Genomic DNA, 13341 nt, shown 5'->3' with positions numbered 1-13341 from the left:
CTGGCTAACATGGTGAAGCCCTGTCTCTACTAAAAATACAAAAAAAAAATAAGCCGGGCATGGTGGCTAGCGCCTAGTCCCAGCTACTCGGAAGGCTGAGGCAGGAGAATTGCTTGAACCCAGGAGGCACTTGAATCCTGAGGCAGGAGAATGGCGTGAACCCGGGAGCAGAGATGGCAGTGAGCCGAGATCGTGCCACTGCACTCCAGCCCGGGGGACAGAGCAAGACGCCGTCTCAAAAAAAAATAAAAAATAAAAAAATAACACGCACACACACAAAAAATTAGCTGGGCATGGTGGTGGAGGCGGGTGCCTGTAGTCCCAGCTACTCGGGAGGCTGAGGCTGGAGAATCACTTGAACCCAGTAGGCAGAGGTTGCAGTGAGCTGAGTTCACGCCACTGCACTCCAGCCAGGGCAACAAGAGTGAAACTCTGTCAAAAAATAAAAATAAAAAGAGATTATTGGGCCCCCAAATGCCATAGTGGGCTTCCCAGAAGAGGGATAATTCTCATTCAAGGCCAGGCACAGTGGCTCATACCTGTAACCTCAGCACTTTGGGAAGCACAGGCAGGTGGATCACTTGAAGTCAGGAGTTTGAGACCAGCCTGGCCAACATGGTGAAACTCCAACTCTACTAAAAAAAAATATGTATACACACACACACACACACACACACACACACACACACACACATATTAGCTGGGCGTGGTGGTGGGTGCCTGTAGTCCCAGCTACTTGGGAGGCTGAGGCAGGAGAATCACTCGAACCCAGGAAGCGGAAACTGCAGTGAGCAGAGATTGTGCCACTGCACTCCAGCCACACACACATTAGCTGGGCGTGGTGGTAGGTGCCTGTAGTCCCAGCTACTTGGGAGGCTGAGGCAGGAGAATCACTCAAACCCAGGAAGCGGAAACTGCAGTGAGCAGAGATTGTGCCACTGCACTCCAGCCTGGGTGACAGTGAAACTCTGTCCAAAAAAAAAATTGGCCGGGCGCGGTGGCTCACGCCTGTAATCCCAGCACTTTGGGAGGCCGAGGCGGGCGGATCACAAGGTCAGGAGATCGAAACCATGGTGAAACCCCGTCTCTACTAAAAATAGAAAAAATTAGCCGGGCGCAGTGGCGGGCGCCTGTAGTCCCAGCTACTCGGGAGGCTGAGGCAGGAGAATGGCGTGAACCTGGGAGGCGGAGCTTGCAGTGAGCCGAGATTGCGCCACTGCACTCCAGCCTGGGCGACAGAGCGAGACTCCATCTCAAAAAAAAAAAAAAAAAAACAGAAAATTTAAGGAATTTCTCCCCAAACGGAAGATGTGAATTATGTCAGACAAATAAATTCTGCCCTGGAACAATTTAATACAATTTTCCTTTTGCAACATACAAGCATACCTTCATTCACTGAAGTGCAGCATGCTGCTGCTGCCCTGGTACAAGTGACAGGGCAATGGGGGAGACAGAGACACTTGTTAGATCATCACACAAACAGGTGTAAAATTGCAGCTGTGTCCTTGCAAGAAAAGAGTTTGTACTCGGGGAATCTTGACCTAGTTTGGGAGGTCAGAGAAGTTTCCCCAGGCAGAAAGTGATTGCAGATTCAAAAGATGAACAAACAGGCAGTGGTCAGGTGGAAAGAGCATGTGCAAAGGCCTAGTGGTGGGAGGGAGCAAGGCAAGTTCCCAAGAAGTCCTTTGGAAATGCACAGTGCAGTGAGGTGTGAGATGATGCCAGAGAGGCAGGGCCAGGCTGCACGGGGCCTCGTGGGGTATGGTGAGGTGGTTTGTCTTTATTCTGAATTGAAGGGACAGGCCAGGAACAGTGGCTCATGCCTATAATCCTAGCACTTTGGGAGACCTAGGCTGGCGGATCATTTGAGGCCAGAAGTTTGAGGCCCGCCTGGTCAACATGGCAAGACCTCATCTCTACAAAATATTTTTCAAGTTAGCCAGGTGTGGTGGTGCCCACCTGTGGTCCTAGCTACTCAAAAGGCTGATGCGGGAGGATCACTTGAGCCCAGGAGCTGGAGGCTGTAGTGAGCCGTGATTGCACCACTGCACTCCAGCTTGGGTGACAGAGCGAGACCTTGTCTCAAACAAACCAACCAACAAAAAAGCAGAGCCAGTGTGGGTGCAGGTGGACAAGACTGGAAACAGTTGGCAGTGGTCAAGGTGAGAGGTGACGGTGGCTTACATCAGACTGGTACAGTTAGAGCTGAAGAGATTCTGGAATTTATTGATAAACAGTAAAATTGACTTCCTGTCAGCCTGGGTATAGTGGATGATCAGGAGAAGGAGGGGTCCAGTGACTGCTGGCTCTTTGGCTCATGTGCCTGGTTTGCACAGAAGAGCTCACTGTGGACAAGGTGACCTTAAGGAGTCTGTGGGCTTCAAGCAGACAGCTGGAGATAAATACCTGGCTCAGGGGAAGGGCCTGAGCTTGAGATGTAAATGTGGCAGAAAGATGGGAACTGGAGTCCGAGGGTAAAAGATAAACCGGGGAGAGGGTGAAGATGAGAAGTGAGCGCCTGGGTGTGAGCCTGAAGGATGCCTATGTTAACAGCCTGCTGGAGGGGGGTCAGCCTGCCAAGGAGCAGCTAGAGCTCAAGGAGCAAATTCAGGAGAGCAACACAGCCACTGAGCCCTGGAAGGTGGCGCTCCACAAGCTCTGATCAGGGCTCCCGACACAATGACAGATGGCCATTCAACCAAGGAGTGCGAGGGGCCTGGAACCCGCCAGATGGGAGTGTCCCCACCTGCAAGGGAGCTGACCAGGACACGGGCATGTCCACAGGTCGTCTGTTCAGTCCCCGAGGGCAAGACCAGGGTTCAGGGAGAAGGGTTTTGTGACAACCAGCAGTGTGCATGCTAGGGGTGGAGGCGGGAATGCTAGGGACACCCAGCAGTGTCAGGGCAGTTCTGACTGGGGACACCATGCTTGATTGGTGTTATCCAAGCTGGCCAGCCTTGGGGTGTCCGAGGAGCTGCAGCCCTGGCTTCTGCAGTCCTGCTTTTAGAGATGGATTTCGTTTCCTGCAGGGAGAACTGCCCCGTTTCCTGCACGGCCTGTAAGGTGACAGAGCGAGGTGCTCAAGCCAGCTGAAGGGGATGTGAGATGCTTTGGACCCACTGTAGGGCCTACTTGGAGAATCGAAGGCTTCTTCGCAGGGTGCCTTTTGCCATGGGCCAGGACAAAGAAGGGGAAGGCAGGCATCTTCCTAGGCAGCAGGGGTGGGGTCTCCCCAATCCAATCTCCTTTTGCCCTACCCTAGGATGGCAGAGATTGCTGTGAGGGAGGCCGACCCCACAGCATGAAAACCCCAGGAGGAAGCAGGGGACCCCCACCCATGGGCAGGTTCACAGTAGCCCAGAGGCCAGGGCTGGACCCCAGGGGCCCAAGGCCACCATCCATGGAGCAGTCTCCTCTGCTGGGGAGCACCCTGGTGCAGAGACTGAGGCCTCGCAAAGCTGTGCTCCTCTCAAAGACAGCTGTACCCTAAACTCCCCTCGCTGCGAAGGAAGGAAGAAGGGACAGCTCCTTGTTGGTTGTGAGGGTGGAGCCAAGGTGGACTTTAGACTCTGGGCGGCTTCTGTGGTATCTGAAGTTGCTTGTTTCTCAGTATCAGCGCGAGGCTCGAAGGTGAAGGTGAAGGGACTGGGGAGGGGCTCCTGGAATCGCTCCTGCGACCTTCTTATCCTACAGGTCCAGATACCAAGAGTCAGCCCAGGGCCTGGGAAGCCTGCAACCCCAGGACTGTACAGACACGAACCCCACCCCGCTTCCCGCTGCGGGAGGGCGGGCCAGGTCAAGTTGGGTCAATGTTCACATTGAGAAGAGGGAGGCCAGCATGTCCCAGGGTGCGGAGAGAGGCTCCGCTGCGGAGGATTCTGGGTCCAGTGTTGATACGGAGTGGTTCCCCTCCTGGGGTGGAGTTAGTGTCTCTTGGGGTGATGAGGGGGTGAGGAAGCTGCTCTATGCCCCAGCCCACCCCCCAAGGGACTCCCCACTCCCACTACCGTGGAACACCATGCACCAGGGGCCCTGGGCTGGGGTCCTTCCTTCCCAGCGAGGAGTGTTTAGGGTACAGCTGTCTTTAGGGTACAAGCTGCAGGAAGCAAGGGCTGTGGAGACGGGCGGAGCAGACGGGTATACTCTCCCAGTTCCTTTTCGGGTAGATCTGTCTTCTCCCAGGGCCAACTCCAAAGACCCCAAAAAGGGTGGCCGAGCCCAGGGGCAGCTCCTAGAGTCATCAGCAGCTCCCCTTGGAGGACTTCTTGACGCCGGGCAGGAGCCTCGCGGAAGCCGACGCGCGCTTCTGGTGTCGCCATTTGGCCCGGCGGTTCTTGAACCAGACCTGGGAATGGGGAGAATGTTCAGCCCCAGCCCAGGTCCCGCGTCCCACCGGCTCCCGAGGCTCCCACAGGGACCGACAAGGGAGCTTCGCGACAGGGGCGTGGGCGGACGGCGCTGCAGAGCCGGCAACCGGCAGCGGCTGCGCGCCACCTGCTCTTATTCGCTGCGGACAGACTCGGTGGGTCTGAACGCGAGATGGGAACCCCCTTCGTACCCGCCCCAGCCTCCAGCTGGCGGCGAACAGGACGCCCCTTCTTGGGTTCAGGGCCCTTCTGAATATCCCAAATTCGGGACGTGAAGGCGCGCCTCTTTCGTCATCAGGATAAAGTGTAAAACAAAAGTAGCCCTCCCGTCCCTTTCCCGCGACACCTGCCCGCCCTCACCCGCTCCTCGTCCCCCTGGACGCCCAGCACCTTCCAGGGACCTCCGGCGCGCCAGGGTAGGGCTTGGGCCGAGGCCGTTTTTGCAAAGGGCGCCCGCCCGCCAGGACCCAGTGCAGTGTAGCCGCGGCCCGCGCGCTCTGGGGAGAGGCTGGGCGGGGCACCCACCTCCACGCGCTCCTCGCGAAGGCGGATGCGGCCGGCCAGGCGCTCGCGCGTGCTCACGTCAGGATACTGGTTCTGCACGAAGAGCGCCTCGAGCGCCTGCAACTGCTCCTCGCTGAAGATGGTGCGGTGGCGCCGCGTGCGCCGCTGCGAACCCGGGCCGACCGGGCCCGGGAGCGCCCGGGAACCTCCAGCTGGCGCACCCAGGGACAAGGGCACCGCGGGTCCCAGCCTCAGCGGCCACGCCAGACGAGCGTCTGTGGAGCGAGGGCGCGGTGAGGCGCGGGGCTGGGGCCAAGCTCGGCACCCACCGCGCTGCGTCCCGGGCTCCCCAGCCGGGCCCCGCGCCCCGCCCCGCGCCCCGCCCCGCGCCTACTCACTCAGCCCGGCTGCCGCCTCTGGGGACCCGCAGGGCCCCGCGCGGGGGCTGCAGCAGCAACAGCAGGCGCAGGGCGCAGCCTCTGGCGCCCCGGGCTCCTCTGGTTCGGTGGGGCTCTGGCCACCGGCGGGCTGCGGTGGGCAGGCGGCCCGGGCCGGGAGGCTCCGCTCGGGCAGGCTGGAGAGGATGTGCTCGATGGAGAAGGGGCAGGGCCGCCCGGGGGCCCCCGCCGCTGCCGCCATGCCCTGCCCGGCCCGGCCGCCGCCGCCGCCGCCGCCGCCGCCGCTGAAATATATACGTCGAGGGGGGGAGCGCGCAGTAATCCCCGGGCCGGGCGCCCAGTCCACGCGGGTTAATCCCGCAGCGCCGGCCGCGAGCGCGCTAATCCTCGACTGCGGCGGCTCTGCCTCGGCGCGCGGGGGCCGGCGGCGCTGCGGGGAGGGCGCCCTGTGCCTTCCCCCCCCCCCACCGCCCGCGTCCTCCTGTCCCGCCGGGGCCCACCGCTCGCGCGGTCAGGGCGACCTGCGGGGAAGGGTCGGATGACCGCCTCCCCGCCAACCCCTGGGCCTGGCAGCCGCCCGGAGGGCGCCCCGACCCTGGCGGCCCCCAGAGCGCGGCGGTGCCTCCCGGCCTAGCCTCTGGTGGCCCCCCACGCCTCGTTCCGCCGGGCCTTGTTCCTCGTCCCCTCTGGGGCCCTACCGTGGCGGCTCAGCACGCCTGCAGAAGCCCAGCCTAGCCGCCCACCCGAAACTCCGGGACCGCAGCCTCCACGGGGCCCAACACCACCGTCAACCCCACGGTCCCGCCGCGCTGGGTTCCAAACCCGCCCGCCGCCTCGGAGCCAGGGTCTCATGGCCCTAGAGGACGTGGGAGCGCGGCAGGAAACCTGGGCTGCCGGGTGCCCCCAGTTCTCCGTCTCCTCACTTGCGTCAAGGAGACCTCCCTGCTCCTTTCAAGGCCCCTCCTCGGTGCTCCACAGCCGTCCGTCCTCCAGCTTTCCCACTGGACCCAGAATCCCCGCAGAAACATCCAACACTGCACCCCGCCCTTCCTCGCACTGTCACTGCCCCCAGGAGCTGTGGGCTCCCCCTCCTCGCTCTCCGCCCAGGACAGTCCTACTTTGGCCACACCGTCCTCGGTCCCTTCTGCCACAGCGCAGGTGACCGGCACTTGGCTGCATTGTTTCACCCTCAGTGAAGCGGCTTCGGACAGCGGGACCGTCACTTCAGCTTAAGACCCTCTCCTCGGCCGGGCGCGGTGGCTCAAGCCTGTAATCCCAGCACTTTGGGAGGCCGAGGCGGGTGGATCACGAGGTCAGGAGATCGAGACTATCCTGGCTAACATGGTGAAACCCCGTCTCTACTAAAAATACAAAAAACGGCCGGGCGCGGTGGCTCAAGCCTGTAATCCCAGCACTTTGGGAGGCCGAGGCGGGCGGATCACGAGGTCAGGAGATCGAGACCATCTGGCTAACACGGTGAAACCCCGTCTCTACTAAAAAATACAAAAAACTAGCCGGGCGAGGTGGCGGGCGCCTGTAGTCCCAGCTACTCGGGAGGCTGAGTCAGGAGAATGGCGTAAACCCGGGAGGCGGAGCTTGCAGTGAGCTGAGATCCGGCCACTGCACTCCAGCCCGGGTGACAGAGCGAGACTCCGTCTCAAAAAAAAAAAAAAAAAAATACAAAAAACTAGCCGGGCGTGGTGGCGGGCGCCTGTAGTCACAGCCACTTGGGAGGCTGAGGCGGGAGAATGGCGTGAACCCGGGAGGCGGAGCTTGCAGTGAGCCGAGATCACGCCACTGCACTCCAGCCTGGGAGACACAGCGAGACTCCGTCTCAAAAAAAAAAAAAAAAAAAAAAAGACCCTCTCCTCTTGACCTCCGAAAATACAGTATGGGACTCAGCACAGAGAAACAGACGGCCTGGCTCATACCGAGTTGTCACTTTCTGGCCGTGTGACTTCCACAGGTGCCTTCAGCCTCTGGGCTTGACTCTCCCAGTCTGTAAACTGTAGTGACTGGGCGTGAGACGGTTAGAAGCTGGCCGCCTCCACAGGGCAATGCGTATTCCTGCGCTCCTCCCGCGGCCAGCCCCTCTGCAAGACTCTGCCATCCCCGCTCTGCTATCAGTGAAAGTGCTGTGGACATCGCTGTGACAGAACCTACTGATTTAATTTCTGTCACAAGAGCTCCCACATAGGATTCCCAGGGGTTGTTAGTCTGGAGGCTCAGTGATGGAGCTGCCACCTCCGTGAGTGGCTCTGCCAACCCCACACCCACCTCCTGGTGGTAGAATGGCTGCCACAGCCCCACACTTTTCGTCTCCTCCCATGGCCTTTTGGATGGCCATGGATCCCTTCTACCCCAGCAGACCTCCCTCACAGAACTGCATCTGGACCATCCTCGAAAATCAGAGCTCTGCTATGATAGGGGAGGCAGGGTCATTGGTCATGAGAGCCACCCGAACATTTGCTGAGCCCTCTTCCTCCTAGCCCTGGCCATTGCTTCATCCCTTCCCATTCTCACCCTCGATACCTATTCCAGCCTTGGAGATCCAGACACCATCTTTGTGACAGTGACTCACAAGTGCACCTCTAGCCTGGCCTTTCTCTCTGCTCCAGGCTCTTGTTTCCAGAGCCTGCTCCACATCTCCATCTCCACCACCAATAAAGGTCTCCCAGTCACCATGCCAGAAAGGAACTCTAGGTCTTCTCAAAATCCCTTTCTTGTTCCCCACTTTTACAAATGGACCAGTGCCCACCTGTCCACCTCCAGGGCTTATTCTCTTCCACCTGTCTGCTTCTGCGTGTGCCCTGCCTCATCATCAGTCCACCTTGGTAAATGGCCCACTGTGGCACCTTTTCAAAATATTTTCTATTTTGTATTATTTTTTGGGACAGGGTCTTGCTCTGTCGCCCAGGCTGGAGTGCAGTGGTGCAATCACAGCTCACTGGAGCCTTGGTGCCCTGGGCTCAAGTGATCCTCCTGCCTCAGCCTACCAAGTAGCTGGGACTACAGGTGCACCACCATGCTCAGCTAATGTTTCTGGTTTTGGGGGGTTTTGCCATGTTGCCTAGGCTGGTCTCAAACTCCCAAGCTCAAGCAATCTGCCTGCCTCAGCCTCCCAAAGTGTTGAGATTACAGGTGTGAGCCACTGTGCCTGCCTGGCCTGCCCACCGCCCCCCCCCCCTTTTTTTTTTCACTTTTGAGACTGGGTCTCACTCTTTCACCCAGGCTGGAGTGCAGTGGGTGACCATAGCTCACTGCAGCCTCGAACACCTGGGCTTAAGAGGTTCTGCCACCTCAGCCTCCTGAGTATCTGGGAACACAGACACACACCACCACACCTGGCTAATTAAGAAACAATATAGATCTATGTTGCGCAGGCTAGTCTAGAACTCGTGACCTCAAGCAATCCACCTGCCTCAGCCTCCCAAAGCTCTGGGGTTATAGGTGTGAGCCACTGTGCCTGGCCACTGTGGTGCCTCTGAAATATGCTGGCAGGTTTTCTGACACCCCTCCCTTTGGGAGTTTAGTTGGGTTTCTTCCTGAACATGGGCTGGCCTCAATGACTTGCTTCTAATCCACAGAATGCAGCAGAACTGACATCGTGTGGTTTCTGAGGCCAAGTCACACACAGAGTCACACAGATCAGCGACCCAGCTCCTTCTCTCTGTCACATCTCGGGATGCTTGCTGTTCGCACCCAGCCACTATGCCGTGAGGGGCACAGGCAGCCTCGGGAGAGGATAGGAGTGCTCCAGCCAGCAGCGCCAGCTGAAGGACCCACCCACCCCCTGCACGGGGCACCTACAAGTGAGTGAGGAAGCCTTCCAGATGGCTCTGGCCCCGGCCGCCATTGGACTGCAACCACAGGAGATACCAAAACTGAGAATCCCCTCCCTGAGCCCAGTCAAGCTCCAGGACGATGAGAGATAATAAAATAGATGATGCTGTGCATTTTTACTGCACCAAGTTTGAGGTGGTTTGTTATATAGCTACAGATAAGCAGAACGGGATCTGGTAGTGGAAGTGGGGTGCTGCTGATACAAAACCTAAATCATGTGACATTGGCTTTGGGACGGGGCAGGATCCGGGAGCTGGGAGGATCTTGCAGAGGCTGACAGTGGGAACTTAGAGGAAAGTGAAGAAAATGTTACTGGAGGACGGAGGAAAGGAGACCACTGTTATGCAGCGGCAGGAAGTTTAGCAACGTTGTCACCTGTGGCCAAATAGGAACTAGAAGCCAGACAGTATACCCAAGAATAAGAGGATCCAGCTAAAGAGATGCCCAGAGAGAAGGTTCAAGGTGCTGCTTGGCTTCTTCTAGCTACCAATAATAAAAAGAAAGAAGATATGATTCAAAAAGCAAGAGTTAGGGCCGGGCATGGAGACTCACTCCTGTTATCCCAATGCTTTGGGAAGCTGAGACGGGAGAATCGCTTGAGGCCAGGAGTTCAAGACCAGCCTAGGCAACATAGCAAGATCCTCATGTCTATAAAAAAATGTTTTTTCCTTGAGATGGAGTCTTGCTCTGTTGTCCAGGCTAGAGTGCAATGGTGTAATCTCTGCTCACTGCAACCTCCGCCTCCTGGGTTCAAGCAATTTTTGTGCCTCAGCCTCCCGAGTAGCTAGGATTACGGGCATGTGCCACCATGCCCAACTAATTTTTTGTATTTTTAGTAGAGATTCCATGTTGGCTAGGCTGGTCTTGAACTCCTGACCTCAGGTGATCTGCCTGCCTCAGCCTCCCAAAGTGCTGAGATTACAGGCGTGAGCCACCTCGACTGACTACAAAAAAAATTGTAAAAATTAGTTTTGGTGGTGGCCCCGGATTGTGGTGCCAGCTACTCGGGAGGCTGAGGCAGGGAATTACTTCAGCCTGGAGGTTGAGGCTGCAGTAAGCCATGATCGTACTACTGCACTCCAGCCTGAGCAATACAGAAAGACCTCGTCTTTAACTAAAACAAAGCAAAACAAAATACCAGAACATAAAGGGTTGTTTCACAGACACTTTCCAACAGACCAGAGGGTCCAGCTGTGGGGCTGCAAGGGAGTGGAGTTCCTGACAAATTCAAGAAAGGGGCCCCCAGGTTCAAGGGAGGGGCATAAAGAGACTCTGCCTCTGTGTGGAGGGCTGGAGAGGAGCTGGAGCCGGGAAACCGCCCACCTGCCCACCCACCCACTTCCTAATCCCATACCCACCCACCTCTCTTAGTTTCACTCCCTGGAATTGCAGCGAAAGACAGGGATTTGGGCACCAGGGCTTCCTGAGGTGCCAGGGGAGGGCAGGTGATACTGCAGAAGCTCCACTGTAGCCCACAGAGGGTCGGGGTGCACAGTCTCCCCGCTCCAAGGCGGCTCCCACTTGGCCAGTGCTCCGGAGAAGGGGCTTGCTGTGAGTGAGCTTCTCGAGTCAGCTGCAGGCGAAGGGCTCCAGGAGAGGCCAAGGATGGTTCCCATAGCCCTGCAGAGCTCCGCTCCCCTGGCTTCTTGGGCCAAGTCCATTCCATGCAGATGCAGGGAACAGGAAGTCTGATTGGTCACAGCTGCTGTGCAGGTGTAGAGGAGGAAGGTTGGTGGGGCCAGCAGCCGCCCATGCTGCGTGAGTTGGTCCTGAGGCTGTAACTGAGGATCATCTCCTCCCCATTCCTCCCCTTTTCAGGGCTCCCTCTCCTGGAGCCGGAAGCACTTCTGAAGGTCTGGGTGGCTCACCTGGCAGGCTGATCCAGGTCCTCCTCCTGGAGGGGTCTGATCCCCTGGGTGCCAGCCTGTGGCAGGCTGCAATGCTCCAGTGGCCCATTGACAGGGAGGGCTGGGCATGGGAGCATCACAGGACACCCAAGGGATGCCCGGAAGATGGAACATTCCTCCCGGTCCCCAGTATGAGCTGGGTTGGGTACCTGGGCCAGCCTGGGGACTCTTTTGCTTGCTGGCACAAGGAGCCTAGAGTGACTGGGCAATTGTCATAATTTATGTTTCACACAACCCTTACCATGACCCTGGTGACGGCACTCCCCGCCTCCCACCCCAAGGGACCCAGAACCTAAAGTTGTGAGGTTGGGAACAGAATTACCCCAGGGGGATTACCAGGAGTCCTGGGGAGCAAAGCACGCCCTTGGGGCTCAGACCAGCGCATTCACCCATGGAAGCAGCACGCATCACCCCAGAGCTTCAAGTGCCTCTCTTGATGTCCTCATCTCCTAACATTCTTCTTCCTCCTCCTCCTCCTCCTCCTCCTCCTTATTCTCCAAGACAGAGTCTCACTCTGTTGCCCAGGCTGGAGTGCAGCAGCGTGATCTTGGCTCACTGCAGCCTGCCTCTGCCTTCCAGGTTCAAGCGATTCTTGTGAGCTGGATTCCAGGTATGCACCAACATACCCGGCTACACTTTGGTATTTTTTTTTTTTTTTTTTTTTTTGGAGACGGAGTCTCACTCTGTTGCCCAGGCTGGAGTGCAGTGGCCGCATCTCAGCTCACTGCAAGCTCCGCCTCCCGGGTTTACGCCATTCTCCTGCCTCAGCCTCCCGAGTAGCTGGGACTACAGGTGCCTGCCACCACGCCCGGCTAGTTTTTTGTATTTTTTTAGTAGAGACGGGGTTTCACCGTGTTAGCCAGGATGATCTCGATCTCCTGACCTCATGATCCGCCCGCCTCGGCCTCCCAAAGTGATGGGATTACAGGCTTGAGCCACCGCACCCAGCCTATATTTTTAATAGAGATGGGGTTTCACCATGTTGACCAGCCTGGTCTTGAACTCCTGACCTCACGTGATCTGCCCATCTCAGCCTCCCAAAGTGCTGGGATTACAGGCATGAGCTACTGCACCAGGCCCTCATCTCTTAACTTCTAATCTTGCTCTGTCCAGGTCCCTGAACCAACCAGCTTAACTATTTGCTACTGCCAGTGGGTCTCGCAGCATCTGTCTTTGCATGTAGTGGATGGCACAGTGCTCCCAGAAACTCTGTCATTTGGGGGTCTTCGCCCTCATGCTCCACTGCAGTTCGGGGCAGTCTGAGTGAGCCGTAGGGCAGACGTCGTAAGTGAGGCCACATGGGATGGCAGTCACCTGCTTTCACAGCTTACGTGTATCCCCTGGACTTGCTGAGAGCTGATCCTGGTAATGCCACTTCTGTTGTGTGATGGTACCTTAAGACCTGGTGGCTTGGCCAAGCGCAGTGGCTCACACCTATAATCCCAGCACTTTGGGGGGCCGAGGCAGGAGGATTGCTTGAGCCCAGGAGTTGTAGACCAGCCTGGGCAACATAGCAAAACCTTGTCTCTACAATAAATAAAAACATTAGCTGGGCGTGGTGGCATGCGCCTGGGGTCCCAGCTACTCAGAAGTCTAAAGTGAGAGGATCGCCTGAACCCAGGAGTTCGAGGCTGCAGTGAGCCAAGATCACACCACTGCACTTCAGCCTGAGCAACAGAACAAGACCCTGTCTCAAAAAATAAAATAAGTAAAGCCAGGCACAGCAGCTCATGCCTGTAATCCCAGCACTCTGGGAGACCAAGGCGGGTGGAATACCTGAGGTCAGAAGTACCAGACCAGCCTGTCCAACATGGTGAAACCCCATCTCTACTAAAAATACAAAAATTAGCTGGGCGTGGTGGTAGGTGCCTATAATCCCAGCTACTCGGGAGGCTGAGGTTAGGAGAATCGTTTTAACCCAGGAGGCTAAGTTGCAGTGGGCCAAGATCACACCAGTACATGCCAGCCTAGGCAACAGAGTGAGACTCTGTCTCAAAATAAAATAATAAAATGAAATAAATAAAAGACCCAGTGGGTGGCTCTGACAATACCCAGCTCTAATGGGCCTTCTGGTCACTCAGTAGCCCATTGTCAGATGCCCAGTTTGTGCCAGGGCCCAGAAACGTGGAAGGAGCTGTTTTGTTTTGTTTTGTTTTTTTGAGATGGAGTCTCGCTCTGTCTCCCAGGCTGGAGTGCAGTGGCACAATCTCGGCTCACTGCAACGTCCACCTCCCAGGTTCAAGTGATTCTCCTGCCTCAGTCTCCCGAGTAGCTGGGACTACAGGCACCTGTCACCACGCCCGGCTGTTTTGTGAAAGGTGT

The 13341-nt window shown here is 57.3% G+C and overlaps 1 protein-coding gene across 2 annotated transcripts; it reads right to left on the bottom strand.

Annotated features, from left to right (window-relative positions):
• Positions 1-2200: 2200 nt before the first annotated feature.
• On the bottom strand, positions 2201-5556 carry GSC2 (goosecoid homeobox 2). Of its 2 annotated transcripts, none has more exons than XM_077950983.1 (3): positions 5270-5556; positions 4758-5146; positions 2201-4345 (listed from the first exon to the last, which is right to left on the bottom strand). In XM_077950983.1, the coding sequence occupies exons 1-3, from the start codon at positions 5508-5510 to the stop codon at positions 4241-4243; spliced, it is 735 nt and encodes a 244-aa protein (XP_077807109.1). In that variant the 5' UTR covers positions 5511-5556; the 3' UTR covers positions 2201-4240. The 2 variants fall into 2 exon arrangements, with proteins under 2 accessions (XP_077807109.1, XP_001112633.2); XM_001112633.5 differs by having other exon boundaries at positions 4893-5146; positions 5270-5537.
• Positions 5557-13341: the final 7785 nt, after the last annotated feature.

The sequence above is a fragment of the Macaca mulatta genome, chromosome 10 (genome assembly GCF_049350105.2).
Source record: "Macaca mulatta isolate MMU2019108-1 chromosome 10, T2T-MMU8v2.0, whole genome shotgun sequence".
In the NCBI taxonomy this organism is placed as follows: Eukaryota; Metazoa; Chordata; class Mammalia; order Primates; family Cercopithecidae; genus Macaca; species Macaca mulatta.
Note: the sequence above shows the minus strand (reverse complement) of the source record. Positions and strands in the feature narration are given on the sequence as shown.